Source organism: Narcine bancroftii, chromosome 1 (genome assembly GCF_036971445.1).
Source record: "Narcine bancroftii isolate sNarBan1 chromosome 1, sNarBan1.hap1, whole genome shotgun sequence".
NCBI classification, from domain to species: domain Eukaryota; kingdom Metazoa; phylum Chordata; class Chondrichthyes; order Torpediniformes; family Narcinidae; genus Narcine; species Narcine bancroftii.
Window position 1 is genome coordinate 488,373,623 of NC_091469.1, and position 18,224 is coordinate 488,391,846.

At 40.5% G+C, this 18,224-nt stretch overlaps 1 protein-coding gene across 27 annotated transcripts in view; it reads right to left on the reverse strand.

Annotated features, from left to right (window-relative positions):
• The window catches only part of LOC138751971 (uncharacterized), a 157,835-nt gene extending 140,428 nt beyond the window's left edge, over nt 1–17,407 (reverse strand). For 23 of the 27 annotated variants that reach the window (XM_069915053.1, XM_069915055.1, XM_069915070.1 and 20 more), the window contains exon 1: nt 17,267–17,407. In XM_069915053.1, the coding sequence (XP_069771154.1) occupies nt 17,267–17,393 (127 nt within the window). In that variant the 5' untranslated portion in view covers nt 17,394–17,407. The remainder of the gene's footprint in view (nt 1–17,266) is intronic. The other 4 variants (XM_069915071.1, XM_069915060.1, XM_069915078.1 and 1 more) reach the window with 3 other exon arrangements.
• Between the last annotated feature and the right edge of the window lie 817 nt (nt 17,408–18,224).

The following is an 18,224-nucleotide window of genomic DNA, read 5'->3' on the forward strand; positions in this document are numbered from 1 at the left end:
TCGACGGTGAAGCTGGAGAATGTAGTGTGTTTTTTTATTATGAATTGTTGACACAGAGTTCAAAAAATTATAAATAAAATATTCAAAAAAAGTAACAGATAACTCTCATTTTAAAATTAGAAGATTATTTGACATTATTTATTCCATTCCTTCTAAATGACCAGAATATGTCACTTGATGCTGAAAAAGCTTTTGACATGGTGGAATGGAAACTTGGGTCCTGAATTTATCTCTTGGATCAAACTAATTTATCAAGCCCCAAGTCCAAAGCCCGCTGCGCAGCTCAGACGGCAAAGTCCTCCTCAGCGACAAGATCTCCATCGTCAACCGATGGTCAGAACACTTCCAATCTCTTTTCAGTGCCAACCGCTCAGTCCAAGATTCCGCCCTGCTCCAGCTCCCTCAACAGCCCCTAAGGCTAGAGCTGGATGAGGTCCTCACCCGGGAAGAGACATACAAGGCAATTGAACAACTGAAAAGTGGCAAAGCAGCAGGTATGGATGGAATCCCCCCCCAGAGGTCTGGAAGGCTGGCGGCAAAACTCTGCATGTCAAACTGAATGAGTTTTTCAAGCTTTGTTGGGACCAAGGTAAACTGCCTCAGGACTTTCGTGATGCCATCATCATCACCCTGTACAAAAACAAAGGCGAGAAATCAGACTGCTCAAACTACAGGGGAATCACGTTGCTCTCCATTGCAGGCAAAATCTTCGCTAGGATTCTCCTAAATAGAATAATACCTAATGTCACCGAGAATGTTCTCCCAGAATCTCAGTGCAGCTTTCGCGCAAACAGGGGAACTACTGATATGGTCTTTGCCCTCAGACAGCTCCAAGAAAAGTGCAGAGAACAAAACAAAGGACTCTACATCACCTTTGTTGACCTCATCAAAACCTTCGACACCGTGAGCAGGAAAGGGCTTTGGCAAATACTAGAGTGCATCGGATGCCCCCCAAAGTTCCTCAACATGGTTATCCAACTGCACGAAAACCAACAAGGTCGGGTCAGATACAGCAATGAGCTCTCTGAACCCTTCTCCATTAACAATGGCTTGAAGCAAGGCTGCGTTCTCGCACCAACCCTCTTTTCAATCTTCTTCAGCACGATGCTGAACCAAGCCATGAAAGACCTCAACAATGAAGACGCTGTTTACATCCGGTACCGCACGGATGGCAGTCTCTTCAATCTGAGGCGCCTGCAAGCTCACACCAAGACACAAGAGCAACTTGTCCGTGAACTACTCTTTGCAGACGATGCCGCTTTAGTTGCCCATTCAGAGCCAGCTCTTCAGCGCTTGACGTCCTGTTTTGCGGAAACTGCCAAAATGTTTGGCCTGGAAGTCAGCCTGAAGAAAACTGAGGTCCTCCATCAGCCAGCTCCCCACCATGACTACCAGCCCCCCCACATCTCCATCGGGCACACAAAACTCAAAACGGTCAACCAGTTTCCCTTTCTCGGCTGCACCATTTCATCGGATGCAAGGATCGACAACGAGATAGACAACAGACTCGCCAAGGCAAATAGCGCCTTTGGAAGACTACACAAAAGAGTCTGGAAAAACAACCAACTGAAAAACCTCACAAAGATAAGCGTATACAGTGCTGTTGTCATACTCACACTCCTGTTCAGCTGCGAATCATGGGTCCTCTACCGGCATCACCTACGGCTCATAGAACGCTTCCACCAGCGTTGTCTCCGCTCCATCCTCAACATTCATTGGAGCGACTTCATCCCTAACATTGAAGTACTCAAGATGGCAGAGGCCGACAGCATCGCATCCACACTGCTGAAGATCCAACTGCGCTGGGTAGGTCGCGTTTCCAGAATGGAGGACCATCGCCTTCCCAAGATCGTGTTATATGGCGAGCTCTCCACTGGCCACCGTGACAGAGGTGCACCAAAGAAGAGGTACAAGAACTGCCTAAAGAAATCTCTTGGTGCCTGCCACATTGACCACCGCCAGTGGGCTGATATCGCCTCAAACCGTGCATCTTGGCGGGCAGCAATCTCCTTTGAAGAAGACTGCAGAGCCCACCTCACTGACAAAAGACAAAGGAGGAAAAACCCAACACCCAACCCCAACCAACCAATTTTCCCCTGCAACCGCTGCAACCGTGTCTGCCTGTCCCGCATCGGACTTGTCAGCCATAAACGAGCCTGCAGCTGACGTGGACATTTTACCCCTTCCATAAATCTTCATCCGCGAAGCCAAGCCAAAGACTAATAACTATAAATCTCCTTATTTTAAGTTACATAGGGGTACATGTCAAGGTTGACCTCTTAGTCCCGTATTATTCAATTTACATTTGGAACCCTTAACAATTGCACTAAAGCAGTGGTTCTCAATCTTTTTCCATTCACATACCAATTTAAGTATTTCCTATGCCATACGTGCTCTATGATTAATAAGGGATTGCTTAAGGTGGTATGTGGGTGGAAAGAAAGTTAGAAAAGCACTGTTTTAATTGTACCTGATTGATTCATTATGCGTAAGGTTTCATAAGTCCAAAGGAAATGGGCCAATGAGCAAAATATTTCAGTAACAATTGGGTCTAGAGAAGTGATTCTCAACCTTCCCTTCCCACTCACATTCCACCTTAAGCAATCCCTTATTAATAACACAGCACCAATGGCATAGGGGTTACTTAAAATGGTATGTGAGTGGTAAGAAAAAAGGGTGAGAACCATTGCATTAAAGGATTCTACAAATATCCATGGTATTCAGAGAGGGGAGAGAGTACATAAGTTTTTTTTAATATGCAGATGATTGGTTGGTATATATTTCCAATCCGAAAAAATTGATCCCTTGTATGTTATCTTTACTTAGTGAATTTGGAAATTTTTTCAGGATATAAATTGAATTTAAATAAAAGTGAACTTTTTCCTACTAATAATTATTTACATTATTATGATCAATTACCTTTTAAAATGGTTAAAATCAATTTACATATCTTGCTATAAAAATTACAAAAAGCTTTAAGAATCTATACAAATAGAATTATCTCCCTTTGATTGATTATGCTAAACAAATGTTATCGAAATGGTCACCACTGACATTGTCATTAGTAGGTCAAATTAATGAAATTAAAATCATAATTTTACCAAAGTTCTTACATACATTTAAAGCCATCCAAAATTTCATCCCTAAAATATTCTTTGACAAATTATTCTAAAATATAATTTTATATATGGAACAATGAAAGTCCTAGGTTGGCTAAACCATTACTAGAGAAAACAGGAGAAGATGGTGGTATGGCATTACCAAATTTCAGGTTTTATTAAGATATTTATGTTTTGGACTATTTTGAGATGCATGCTTGCCCTTTATAGACGGAATTGGAGAAGAATTCAGTTAGAGGAAACTCTTTAACTTCTCTATTAGGTACTTCTTTCCCCTTTGCATTAAACAAAGTATATAAACAAGATTTTAATCAAACTCTCAGACATACATTAAAGATTTGGTTTTAATTTCATAAGTCTTTTGATTTAAATAATTTTGTTCTGTCTAGTAAAATTTATTCTGATTATTTTAAGACATCATCTTACCAAGTTTTTTTTCCATATGAAAAAATAAAGGAATAATAACCCTTCTTGATATGTATGAAGGAAAATGTTTAATATCATTTGATCAATTAATTGAAAACTTCTATTTGTCTAAGACACATCTTTTTAGATATTTTCAAATTAGGAGTTTTCTACACTCTTTTCTGCCAAATTTTCTATTTACTTTTTCAACTAATTTGATTGATCCTCCTTTTAAATTAATTCCTTCTCCAATGATAAAATTAGTGCTTGGGAACTGGAATTTGAGCAGCTACTTTCTGATGATTTATGGGAAAGAATTTTTCGACTTGTCAATACTTCTTCAACTTGTGCCCATCACTATTTGATTCAGTTCAAGGTAATGCATAGGGAACATATGTCTCAGGACAGATTGGGCCATAATTTCTTTAATATACGTCTTATTTGAGATAGGTGTAAATCCAAAGAGGCCAATTTCACTCATAAGTTTTGGTCCTGTTCAAAGTTAGATAAATTTTGGCAAGGTGTTTTTGAAACCTTGCCTAAAATGTTGGACTTAGATTTATAGCCTATGACAGAATATAAATATGTTTTTGGGAGATAAATTGGGGCAGGTTTTAATGTAGATCACATACAAACACTTTAAAACAGATCTTATTTAAAATACTGGAGCTCTGCCCTATGGTAGACATGTCGGGGCCAACAGACTTTGAAAAAGCTTTGGAGAGTGCTCAAAAGACTTCACAAATGGATTGTTGTTTACAAAAAGGCAACAGATGAAAGAATTTGTCAGAGCCGCATTCTATCTGGAAGAGAATTTGCTGTTCTAAGAGGGTCATATGGTTTTGCAAGCAGAAAGAGTAAAACAGGCTTTGTGTGTGTGTGTGTGTGTGGGGGGGGGGGTGGGTGTGTATGGGTAGGTGGGTGTGTACGTGTCAGAGAGAGAGAGAGATCAGTTCTACAGTGTTACAGTCAGCAGCAGCAACTGGGTCTGGAACAGGACAAGCTGGCAAGCTTGTGGAAAACCCCATTTGGAAGACGGGTTGTGAGTTCTTAGTTCAGCCTGGTCAATGCCCTTGTGGTTCATGCAAGAGGAGAGGTCTGGCTCTCTAATGTTTCACTTAGAATAAGAGAAACAGAAAGGAACTCTGTGCTGACCTGAAAGAAAGAGGTTATCATCTGAAGAACCCTGAGGGGGCAAGTTTCTTCAGCAAGACACTGAAGTGGCTGATGGAAGTAAATCAGTTGTGGATGTCTTTGAACAATAAATCTTTCTGAAAACCGACAAGAACCTTCCTGAGCGGTAACCATTTACCTTTCAAGCACCAAAGCCTGGTGAACTTTATAAATGTTAAATTCTGTGCACAGTATAAGAATTGACTGCCACTAGTGAACTTGGAGGAATGAGAAGTGAGATTGGACTGTGAATCAAAGAACTGTTCTGAACTTACAAACCCATGCACTTCGAATTAGAAGGGGGTTAAGTTAGGTTAGTTAAGTCAATACTGATGTTAAAGTGTGATTCTGTTTTCATGTTTAAAGATAATTAAAAGCCTATTTTGATTAAGTAACCATTTGTCGTGGTGAATATCTATTGCTGCAGGGTTTTGGGGTCCTCTGGGCTCGTAACATTTTATGGTGACTCGTTCTTTCGGACTGAAAATTGGAGTTTTTGTGATTTATTAATTAATAGTTTTTTTCCCCAAGCTAATTTAAATCTTGAATGTGGAAAAACAGCAGCAATGGATGTTGATACATTTTTGTCACAATCATCACCTGCAGAACAAGAGAAAAGAGGAACTGATGGTTACTTCCAAGTCATTAAAGCTGAATGAAGTCAAGCATTGGATGAGGAAAATACAAATACAAAGGGTTAGAGTGAAACATTAAAGGCGAGGGAAAATTTGTTGAGAAAGACTTAGAAAATTTTCCGGAGGATAGATCTGTTGAGTTGCAATTGGAATTGGAGAAATGGAGGATGGAGGAGGAAAGAGTTGAGGAGACAAGAATATGAGGCAGACCAAACTGAAAAACAAAGAGAAGTGGCTGAAAAACAGAGGAAATATGAGTTAGAGGAAGGTGAAAAACGGAGAGAAGAAATTGAAAGGGACAGACGGTTTCAATTAGAGAAGTGAGGCTGTAATCCTTGGGGAGAGTTTTTTGGCCAGTAGAGAGGTAGATCTAGTTCCTCCTTTTGATGAGGGAGATAGAGATACATATTTTCAGCTTTTTGAAAAGGTTGCTGAGAGCTCAAGGTGGCCAAAAGAAAAATGGCCTCTTATGCTCCAAAGTGTATTGAAGGGAAAAGCACAAATTGCATCCTCTAGTTTGACTACAGAGCAAGTGGCAAATTATGATCCTGTTAAACAAGCAGGATTAAAGCTTATGGGTTGGTTCCAGAGGCATATAGACAAAAAATTAGGAGTTTGGTGGAAACATGGAATCAATCTTATATGGATTTTGCTCTGGGAAAATCTGTATGTTTTGACCATTGGTGCGCCTCAAAAGGAATAAATAATGATTTTGAGAGATTGAGAGAATTGATATTAATTGAGGAAATTAAAAGGTGTGTCCCAAAGGAGATTAAATTATACCTGGATGAGAGAGACGTGGGGACGTGACAGCAAACGGCTAGATCAGTGAATTAATTTGTCATAATTCACAAAAATACATTCCAGAATAGTAGGCATTTTCAGAGAGTTAATGTGGAACAGATTAATAAGCCTGTTCGGAAGGTTAATGTGGAGCAGGATAGTAAACCTGAAATTAAGTCTGGGGAGAATGTTAAGAGAAAAGATGAAGGTAGGGTGGGAAAGGACAGAACTCCTGGATTTGTATGTCATTTTTGTAGGAAACCTGGTCATGTTATTGCGAATTGTCTATTGTTGAAAAAGTGAAGAGAAAAGGAGGTTTTACCAGAAGCATGTATTCAGACAGTTGAATTTAAGGCAGACAGTTGAATTTAAGGAGAGCAGATGTTCCAAACCTAGTAAGGGTGTCATGGACATTTTCAAATCTTTTGTGTCAAAGGGTATTTTTCAGTAAAGGAGGGAGAATCACAAGTTCCAGTTAAAATTCTTTGATACTGGGGCTGCTCGGTCTCTGTTGTTGTTGTTCAAAGGACTGACACAGGGGAGAGACGACTTTGATTAAAGGTATTGCAGGTGAGGTAGAGTCAATATCTCTTCACAACACAGTGCTAAATTCAGAATTAGTTAAAGGACCTGTTGTAGTAGTAGTAATTTCAAAGTTACCCATGCAGTGTGTCTCATTTTTATTAGGGAATGATTTGGCAGAGGATAAAGTTGGTCAGTTTTGAGATTAACAAATCGGCCTAGTAAGGATGATTGTTAGATATATCCTGCATGTGCTGTAACAAGGACTATGTCTAAGAAAATGATGAGAGCTGAAGATCCAGTTGATAGAGACTTGCCCAGTGCTTCTGAAATGGTTTTGAAACAACAGGATAATTGTGAGTGAGGATTTCTCTTTGTCAAGGAAAGAGTTAATTCAGTAACAGACGTCAGATACAGATGCTTATCCTATTCCGAGAATAGATGACTGAATTGATAAAATTTGAAAAGCTAAATTTCTTACTAAGTTGGATTTGTTGAAGGGTTAATGGTGTGTGTCTCTGAGAGAAGAAAGAATATTTCGGCTTTTGTAACTCCATCATGTTTATATGAAAAATTCCCCTGCAACATTCCAAAGGATGATTAATCCAAGGGTTAACACATACAGATGTTATATTGATGACTTGGTCACAAAAAGTGACACATGGGAAGAACATCTAAGGGAATTAGACAAATTGATTGCAAGATTATCCAAAGCAAACTTAACTGTTAATCAGTTGTGGGTGTCCTGGAACAACAACTCTCTCTCTGAAAACCGATAAGAACATTGCTGAGCTTTTACCTTTCAAACACCAAAGCCTAGTGAATTTTATAAATGTTAGATTCTGTGCACAGTATAAGAATTGCCTGCAACCAGTGAAGTGAGATTGGACTGTGAATCAAATAACTTTTCTGAACTTGCACACACATTACATACACGTGCGCTTAGACTTAGAAGGGGATTGTTAGGTTAGTTAAGTCAATTTCTTCTTTCTTTGGCTTGGCTTCACGGACGAAGATTTATGGAGGGGTATGTCCACATCTGCTGCAGGCTCGTTGGTGACTGACAAGTCTGATGCGGGACAGGCAGGCACGGTTGCAGCGGTTGCAAGGGAAAATTGGTTGGTTGGGGTTGGGTGTTGAGTTTTTCCTCCTTTGTCTTTTGTCAGTGAGGTGGGCTCTGTGGTCTTCTTCAAAGGAGGTTGCTGCTCGCCAAACTGTGAGGCGCCAAGATGTACGGTTGGAGGCGATATCAGCCCACTGGCGGTGGTCAATGTGGCAGGCACCAAGAGATTTCTTTAAGCAGTCCTTGTACCTCTTCTTTGGTGCACCTCTGTCTCAGTGGCCAGTGGAGACCTCGCCATATAACATGATCTTGGGAAGGCGATGGTCCTCCATTCTGGAGACGTGACCCACCCAGCGCAGTTGGGTCTTCAGCAGCGTGGATTCGATGCTTGTGGTCTCTGCCAGTCAATAGTGTTAATTTAAAGTGTGATTCTGTTTTCATGTTTAAAGATAATTAACAGCAACTTTTGTTTAAGTAACCATTTGTCTTGGTGAATATCTATTGCTGCTGGGTTTTGGGGTCCTCTGGGCTCATAACAAGCCAAACTTACTCACAGTTATTTTTGGGATCACAGTTTTGGGATCAGACTTTGCTTCTGTTTCAGCCGAAAGGATAGAACCCTTTTCAACGTTGATGGCAAGGAGAGCTATATTACTCAAATGGAAAAAAGATTGCAGTCTGCCTATTTACTTCAATAGCTTTCCTCCATTATGTCATGCTTAGATTTAGAAAAAATTATAAATCAGACATTTGATGCTAACTTTAAATTTGAAAAAAACCTGGCAACCATTTCTTCAATATTTTTGTCTGACAAATTAATAAACAAAATTGAACCACTACCAGTTTGGTTCTTTTTCTCTCTAAGTTTGTGGTGTTTACTCAGGAAGAATCACTTTTCTTCTTAATTTGAAATTACTCTCAGAATGGATTGACCAGTTGTTTTTGTTTTTTGGGTTTCCTTTTCCATTTTTAATTTCATTGGAATTAGATAGTTTTTTTTTGTTCTATGCGTTAACTTTTTATTTCTTTCCTCAATCGCCTCTTTTAAACTGCAGCAGCTGGGTAGCTGAAAGCACCTTTTAAATTGCAGGGGATTTGACCCATTAAATCACCAACCCAGCAATTTAAGGGGGATCCCACCCCCCCCCCACCCCCACCCCCCAATGATGTGTAACATACTCACAGGAAGTACCACTGGATGATCGGATGCTGGCTGCCCGGTGACGCATGCACGTAAGCAGTGACGTCACCAGAATAAGTGGGTCGGCCACTTTCATTTTCAAATCGCTGTGGATGCGACCTAGGTAAGTTTAACTGGGTTCCCTGACTACCTCTGAGGTACGTCAGGAACCCGGTTGAATTCCAATCGGGATGACCTGGTCAGACCCTTTCGAACTGCTGTGTAAATGGGGCACTAACTAGGAAAATTGCCCGGTTAACCCGATTTTACACAGCAGTTTTGTAACTGTCAATATATGGAAATGTTGATTAATTTGAAAGTACTTGATTGTTATATGTTACTTTCTCATGTTTTCTGTTTGATATTATATTTTTTCTTTTTTTGTGGAAAATCAATCAAAAGATTAAAAAAGAAAAAAGGAAAGATCTTCTGAGATAGTGACTCCCAGAAATTTAAATTTGCTCACCCTGTACAGTTCTGACCCCCTAATGACCACTGGATCGTACACCTCTAGTTTTCCCTTCCTGAAGTCAATAATCAGTTTCTTGTTTTTGGTGACATTGAGTGTGAGGTTGTTGTTGATGCACCATTCAGCCAAGTTTTCAATCTCCCTCCTGTATGATGATTCCTCGCCTCTTTTTATGCAACCACTACTGTGATATTGTCATCGAATTTGTAGATGTTGTGGCCATGCCAAATCACAGTCATAGATGTAAAGTACAGCAGGGTGCTAAGAACACAGCTCAGACAAAGCTTCATTGCAAGGGATGCCCTTTCCATGCACCACGGCAGTGTTTGTTAGAGGGTCATTGACCCTACGAGAGGGTTCGTCCACCCTTTGACGTGTCTCGTTTTTCATCCTGCAGGATGTCTAGCCACCCTCCACACCAGGCAAGCCTAGTGGGGGAGCAGGTTTCGTCGCCAACCATCCGACCATGCAACAAGTAGTACTGGGTTACATAGAACCAGGAGCACTCAGAAGAATGACCTTCTTCAACACCTAAACTCAAGTGCCAGAAAACGTGCCCTGTTGAGTGCAAAATCAACTTTGCAGAGGCAGCTCAGAGCTATGAAAGACCAGTGGTGGGCAAACAAGGCCAAGGAATTACAAGTCTTCGCTCACTGTAATAAGTCAAGAAGCTTCTATAACCATACAGCACAGAACAGGCCAGTTCTATGAAGCAATCAAGGTTGTGTATGGTCAATCAAAGCAAGGTACTGTTAAAGTTTGCATTTTTATGATGTCCAGACATTATTGTTAGGAGAAAAACATTATAGATTTATTTGTATCAAAACACCAGTCACTAGCTCTGCCAAGGGTAAGAGAGAGAGAGAGAGAGAGAGAGAGAGAGAGAGAGAGAGAGAGAGACCCAGTGTTATATACAGAGGAAACTTGGGACTATTTTATGCTGGAGCATGAACACTTGCAAGACTGTAAGAGCCGCATCACACTTGAGTGGTGAGCATGCTTAATGCGAGTGTATGAATACATGACCAGTACCTGATGTGAGTAAAGATTTGTGCTTCTCAACTTACAAGTTTTTAAGACCTCCAATGGTACAATCGAGGACATAACACCCAGGGTTGCCAGACCACATTCTGGACAAGCCAATTAGCTCCTGTCATCTGCTTATGCAAAGCTATCTGAATTACCTACTTCAGCCATTTTTGGGGTTCCTGGGCAAAGAAACATTCAAGTAGTCTCACAGTTGCTCTAATAGCTTATAAATGGCTTGTTCCATTCAGTCAAACTGTCAATGGGCAAATTCATTCATAAAAAGCTTCCCGTGCAAACACAGCTGTCCAGGTTTCACAACCTTTCAGACATCAATTTGAATAGTCAAAGGCTGTCGAATGTACCCAGTGACTCTAACACCACCAGCCCAGACCTGAGTTAATGTTGTTTCTGTCCAGAAGTTTTGTTCTCCATTGTTAACCTGATGCCTTAGTATTATTGTAAAACTTTCCATTTACATATGATAATTAAAGACGAGATATCAGAGAATGGATGTCAATGTACTCTTCCAGACTACTGTTAAATTTGCATGCAGGAAGGATATCGTAATTATGACTTGTCCATGTGAATAAATGATTGATGTCAAACCATTCCCCGTCTTTAGAAAGGAGATGTGCAAAATGTAAGAAAAAACAGTACACCATCTTAACTGAGAAGATGGCAAGAAAACTTCTACAAGCTGTTGAATAGACTAGGAATCATCACTGATGAAGCACTGTGTAGAGTGCACCCTTGACCCATACTGTTCAAGCTAGATGCTCCCCCTACTCTTCATGAGATCATCAAACAGCTAAAACCCAATAAAGGACCAGGGGATCACAGTATTGGATCCGAGATCTACCAGTATGGTGGTAACACATTGACATCATGCCTGCACCAGCTGTTCACAAAGTTGTGGGGAGCTGCAGAACTACCACAAGACTTCAAAGATGCATCTTGTTGGACAATGGGGTGTTGAGTCCCAGGTCTTGGAGTTTGCTGATCAATTTTGAGGGGATGTTAAATGTCAAACTGTAGTCGATGAAGACCATCGTGATGTATACATCTTTGCTGTCCAGGTGTTCCAGGGCTTTGTGTAGAGCCAGTGAGATGGCATCCGCCATAGAGCTGTTGCTATGATAGGCAAATTGGAACAGATCCATGTCGTCGCTCAGACGGGAATGAATAGGCTTCAACATCCATCTTTCAAAACATTTCATCACTGTTGATGTCAGTGCCACTGGTTGATAGTCATTTAGGCAGGTTACCACACTCTTCTTGGGCACTGGTCAAGTGATGCCTGTTTGAAACAGGTGGGTACCATGCCCTGCTGGAGTGAGACGTTTAAGATATCCATGAATACATTGGTAAGTTGGAGAGAAGAATGGAAAAAAACAAAACTTGGCTACTTCATAGGGAAGGAGGACCATAAACTAAGCAGAGTCAGTGGGGGGAGGGTGGGCATAGCCGAAAAGGTGGAGAATGGGTAGTTTAAACCACACTTGAAATATTGCATACTTTTCAGGTCACTGCACTGAAAAAAGGATATGAGGCTGAGAGTTTATTAAAATTGAGGAATAATGAACTCAGAAATCACAGTCCTTTCTCAAAGGTCAGGGAACTCCAAAACTAATGAGCAAACATTTAAGCTAAGAAGACAAATATTTAAAGGAGATCTGAGGGGCAACTTTTTCACACCATGTATGAAGAGTATATGGAAAATGCTAGCAGAGGAAATGGTGGAAACAGATTGAGTAACAGCATTTGGAAAGATACGTGAACAGGAAAGAAATAAAGAGTAAAAAAATACAATTAGCGAATTGGCATTTCAGTCAGCATTCAAAAGAAAAGCATTTTTCTTGTTCCTTGTTTTAAATATTTTGCATTTGTTACCCTTATAAACTTTAAAATTAATAATTGGCCTATTCAGACACAACCGATGAAGTGGTAACAAGATACAGTAAGGAATCAGAACAATGGAGACGAGTTCTCTCGGGAACTAGAAGGGTTCGCATTTCAATACCCGATGCTCCCGATGAGGGGGGCATCCCTCGGACGGGATCACCACATCTATGCACCATGAAGCAGATGCCACTGTATCTTCTTTTACCCAAGGATGCCATCAGGACTATGCAGAGTGAAACATTCAGCTTTTGGAGCTGAGCCATGTCTCTGTGAAGCAAAGGAGACAGCATTTCCTTCTGTCCTTCGAGTAGTACGGATCCCCAATTTTATTCTCCAGAGACTGTAGATCAGCTGGATGAATGTGGAAGGGGTAGGTGTAGAACCCTGTGCTTTATTGGGTGCTCACTCCAATGACATCTAAACATTATATAATAAACATCAGAATGTTGCTGGCTGATTCTGAATGTTAACTCAATGGTTCATGTACAAGGCCATCCAGGTACCTCTGAACATCAAGACCTTCCAATCTGTCACCATTAAAAAATTATTCTTCCTCATATTGTATACCTTCCACCATGGCATTGACTATTCTCTTATTTGTCTCCATTCACCTAAAGGCTCTCTATAGGTCAACAAATTTAAACATCTTACTCTTTATATTCTCATCCATATCAGTAATGTAGATTGTGAACAGCACCTTTCTCCACAGAACCCCAATAATCACAGTCTCAAAAGCAAAAATATTCCTACTCGACTTTCTTGCAAAGACTTTTGTAAATTTCTACAGGTGTAATGTAGAAAGCATTCTGACCGGTTGCATCATTGTCTGGTATGGTGGTGCCAATAAACAGAACAGGAACAGGCTACAGGGGGTTGTAAACTCAGCCAGCACCATCATGGGCACTAGTCTTCACTCCATTAAGGACAGCAAGGGATGGTGACTCAAGAAAGCAGCTTCTATCATCAAGGACCCTCATCACCCAGACTATGCCCTCTTCACATTGCTACCATCAAGGAGGTACAGGAGCTTGATGACACAAACTCAACATTGAAAACAACAGTATCATCATCCACTATCCGATGCCTGAACAGACAATGAACCTATAGAACTACTTCAAATTTTCCCTTTTCCCATTAATTTTTTTAAAGTTTTGTACTTGCAGAACTGTAATTTTACCCCTTGTTCTGCGTAATATTGCTGCCTCAGAACACAAATTTTGACACGTTCATGACAAAAACCTGATTCCGATTCTGTCCATTACCCAATCTTCAATCCACGGTTGGCATAGCAATTTAGCACAATGCCTTTACAACGCCTACAATCGGGAGTAGGGTTTGAATCCCACACTGTCTGTAGGGAATTTGTACATTCTCCCATTGTCTGCGTGGGTTTTCCCCAGGTGCTCTGATTTCCTCCCACGGTTTGAAATGTACCGGAGTTTGTAGGTTAATTGGATGTAAATTGGGAGCCATGAAATCATACTGTGCTGTATGTATGCCTAAATTCATATTACCCTAAAATACTACCCTCTAATTTAGTGTAGAACTCTATGGAAAGCTTTCTGAAAGCCCAAATACACAATAGACATATTTGCCCTTATGGAACCATTATTCTGCCAAGTCCTACTGACCTGAACACAGACCATAACCTCCAATACTTCTCCAACCCATGTACTTACCAAAATGACAATCTTAAATGTCAAAATCGAGCCCACATTCATTTCAACTGTCAGCTTGTTCCACACTCTTTCCAATCTCTGCTTGAAGTTCCCCCAAAATCCTCTTTCATCCTTAACTCATGTCCTCTAGATTTTGTCTGTCTTAACCTCAGTGGAAATGCCTGTTTGCATTTATTCTATTTATACTCTTCAGAATTTTAAATACTTCTATCAAATCTCCCCTCATTCTTTTGCACTCCAGGGAATAAAGTCCTAACCTTTCCCTGGAACTGAGTTTCTGAAGTTCCAGCAACATCCTAGTAAATCTTCTCTGCACTCTTTCAATCTTATTGATATCTTTCCTGTAGTTATGCGACAAAACTCTGCACAATACTCCAAACATGGCCTCACCAATCTTTTACAAAATCACCATAACATTCCAAATCCTGTATTGAATACACTGATTTGTTAAGGCTCTTTTTCTGATCCTATCTACCTGTGACACCACTGTCAGGGAAATTGTGGATCTGTTTTCCCAAATCCCTCAGTTCTCCATAAGTACTAGAGCACCTCAGGGCTGCGTTCTTAGCCGCCTGCTTCACTCACTTTACACCTATGACTGTGTGGCTTGGTACAACAATAACACCATCTAGAAATGTGCCGATGTTATCACAGTAGTGAGCTGTATAAAGGAAGGGGATGTGTCAGCATATAGGATGGAGATTGAAAACTTAGCAAAATGGTGTAGCAACAACAACCTTGCACTCAATGCCTCCAAAGCTAAGGACCTGATTGTTGACTTCAGAAAGGGAAAGCCAGAGGTACACTAATCCAGTGATCTTTGGGAGTCAGAGGTGGAGAGAGTGAGCAAATTTAAGTTCTTGGTAGTCACTATCTTGGAGGATCTTTCCTGGACCCAACATACTAATAGCATTGTGAAGAAAGCACGTCAGTGCCTCTACTTCCTCAGGGGTTTGTGGAGGTTTATTTGATACCAGAAACCTTGGCAAATTTCTACAAATGTGTGGTGGAAAGTATGCTGACCTATTACATCATGGTCTGATATGGGGACACCAATACCCCTGAGTGTAAAGCCCTGCAAAAGATAACGGACACAGCCCAGGACAACACAGACAAAATCCTCCCTTCCATCAAGAACATCTACTGGGAGCACTGCAACCATCAAGGATCCACACCACCCAGCACACACACTGCTCTTACGGCAGCCATCAGGAAAGAGGTATAGGTGCCACAGGATTTGCACCACCAGGTTCAGGAACAGTTTCTAGCCATCCACCATCAACACTCTCAACAACAAATTCAATCAGGGACTTTTTTTAAGTACTCTTACTTGCGCACTTTATTTTTTTATTCTCTCTGTATTGCACAGTCAGTTTGTTCATATCCTTTATCTGTTTACAGCTCTTTATTTGTTTCCATGTATATGTGTACAGTTTTTTTGCACTACCAATAGATGTTAATTCTGCCTCGACCTCAGCAAAAAGAATCTCAGGGTTGTATTTGGTCATGACAATAAATCTGAAATATACTGCATTCCTCGTGCCCTACTGTTTACCATGCTTGCCTGACCTTGGTTAGTCCTCCCAAAGTTCATTAAATACCATGTACCATTTTGCAGCCCACTTTTCAAATCAAATTAAGTCAAGTCGCTTTTATTTGTCGTTTATACCATAACTGCTAATGCAAAGCACAGTAAAGACAAGATAGCAGATTTACATAAAATAGGAGTTAAATATTCAGTCATAATACAATAAAAAAATCCATGATGTACTAGTACACACATTCTAGGAAAACCTGATGACTTGTGGGGTGGGGGGGGGGGGGGGACACCGTTGTACAATCTGGATGTGTGCGCCTTTGAGAGATGAGTAAAACTAATATGAAAATATGAAAGATGAAGAAAACTAGTCTGGATATATGTGTAATGAATAAAGCCAGTATGAATAGGATAAGGATAGATAATAGAATGTAGGAAGGTAAAGTTAGTCTGAATAAGATGAGGGTCTTCTGACCTTAGACAGAATTAGCAAGTTCTGCATATAAGAAGTTAGTAAGCCCTGAGAGTCGGGAAGGTGTGAATAAGGACAATGACATGATGGGACACAGACAGGATACCCCCTGGTCCTCCAAGTTCACAGAAACAGCACGTAGGCAGACAGGATTGCCTAATGCCAAACTTATCCAGGAGGCAGAAGAATGTAAGGGGGAGGGTACCTCTGTACTGAAATGAACTGTATAAAAGTTGGGTGAGCCCCAGTGTATGTGTGTATTCCCAGGGTAAGGGGGAAGCACCCAACTTTGCATTGTTGTATAATAAATGTTCTTTGTTCTCAATTTTTGTCTCAAGCAATTTCTGTGAAGGTACTTCTGTTTCTCACACGCCCGAATGCTACAGTACCTCCTTCCACCTACACCAGATCGCACTGCAAGCTTTGAAAGCCTTCCCCATTGTATATTATGCCTTCCATCAGCAAACTTGCTGATCCAATTTAACATATTATCATCCAGATCATTGATATCAATGACAAATAACAATGGACCCAGCATCGATTATTTATTCTTTTCATTATGTCCTTGAAACACACAAGAGTTGTCCTTTGCATATTACTGGGACTGTAGGACTTGACTTATATGAAGAGGCTGCAGGGGGCTGGGGACGGTTTCTCTGCAACGTAGGAGGCTGAGGGGAACACAATATAGGAATGAGGGACTTGGTTAAGATAAAGTCATTGTCTTTTTCCCATTGAAGCAGAGTCTAAAACTAGAGGCCACAGATTTAAAATCAGAGGAAGAAAATTTAGAATTATAAAATTTTACAGTATGAAAACAGGCCCTTTGGCCTAACTTGTACATTGCCTGCCTTTAGACTCTCTCTCTGTCTCTCTCTCCAAACATTTCCTATCCTTGCACCTATTGAAATCTCTTTTGTCCCTGTCTCTACCATTTCCTCTGGCAGCTTGTTCCACACATCACCTCCCTCTGAGTGAAAAATCTACTCAGGTCTCTTTTAAATCTTTCCTCTCTCACCTTAGTCCATGCCCTCAAGTTTGAAAGAGACCTTTTACAGAGGGGAGATGGTAATGTGGAACAAGCTGATAGGAGAAGCTGTTGATAAGAGTACAATTAGGATGTTTAAAGACAATCAAACAGATCCATGGATAGGAAATGGAAATGTTAGAGTGATATGGGCTAATTGCAGGCAAATGGGATACTCAGATAGAAATAAAATAGCTGGCATGGATCAATTGGCTTGTTTCCATGGTGCAAAACACTTCAACTCTCAAATGGTTCACAAAAATAGGCCTACCAATAACTGCTAAAATTTTCACACACCAACCATAATTTGCATCTGAGAAATATCTATGTTTTGTTGGTGAATCCATATCTTCCACCTTCTCGTCCTCCTCCAGTTTCTCGTTACTCAGCACAAGCATTTGCAAGGTCAAGATTGGCAATTGGTTTGGGTCATCAATCAAAAGCTTTGTGACATAGGAAAAGGCCAATGATGTAGGCAGAGACATGATGTCAGCGACTGTTTCTGCGATCAGAAATTGTGATTTGCTAAACTTAGATTCGAAAATTGCACAGCTACTTATCTAAAATTAGTGGGAATGTCAGAGAGGTTGTAATGTTCAGAAGAAAACCAATAGGCAGCTTTGATCTCACATATCAAAGAAAACTTCATTCTGTTCTCATTTCAGTTAGAAGTTAAGATTATGACTGTGCAACAATGGTCGTTGCTCTTCATCTATTCTTAATATTTATTTATTGAACTGCTTTCTTGTGATCGGAACATTCCCCGGCTTATTTATTATTCCTTAATTGATTAAATTCTTCCAAATTTTAGAGGGAAATAGGGTGGATTCAGGTTTAGTTCTCTGTAATAATTTCTCAAATAATTACGAGTTATACCGTAATTTCAAATTAACTAAGCGTGCTTTCTTAACCTCCATAGAATTTCATTGTAAATCCTTTTCCAAAATCTCTATCCCCTTCTCCAATGTACTAATATCAGTCAAATGTGGTTTTGTAGCCGAAGGTTAAGCTCACTTTTTTATTAGGGCTGGAAAGGCTGCTTTTATACTGTTCAAGTTCCCGCCGTTTTTGCTGATTGACTGAGTCAGCCGTATGAATAACAATAGCAGGTGGGAACGTCCATGCATATGAATGGCCTTTCTTCCCTAACCTGTTTCTGCTGAGTTAGCTGGGCAGCTTGACCAATGCCATTTTAGGGCTGTTGGTCTGCTGCTGCCCCAGCTTCTACC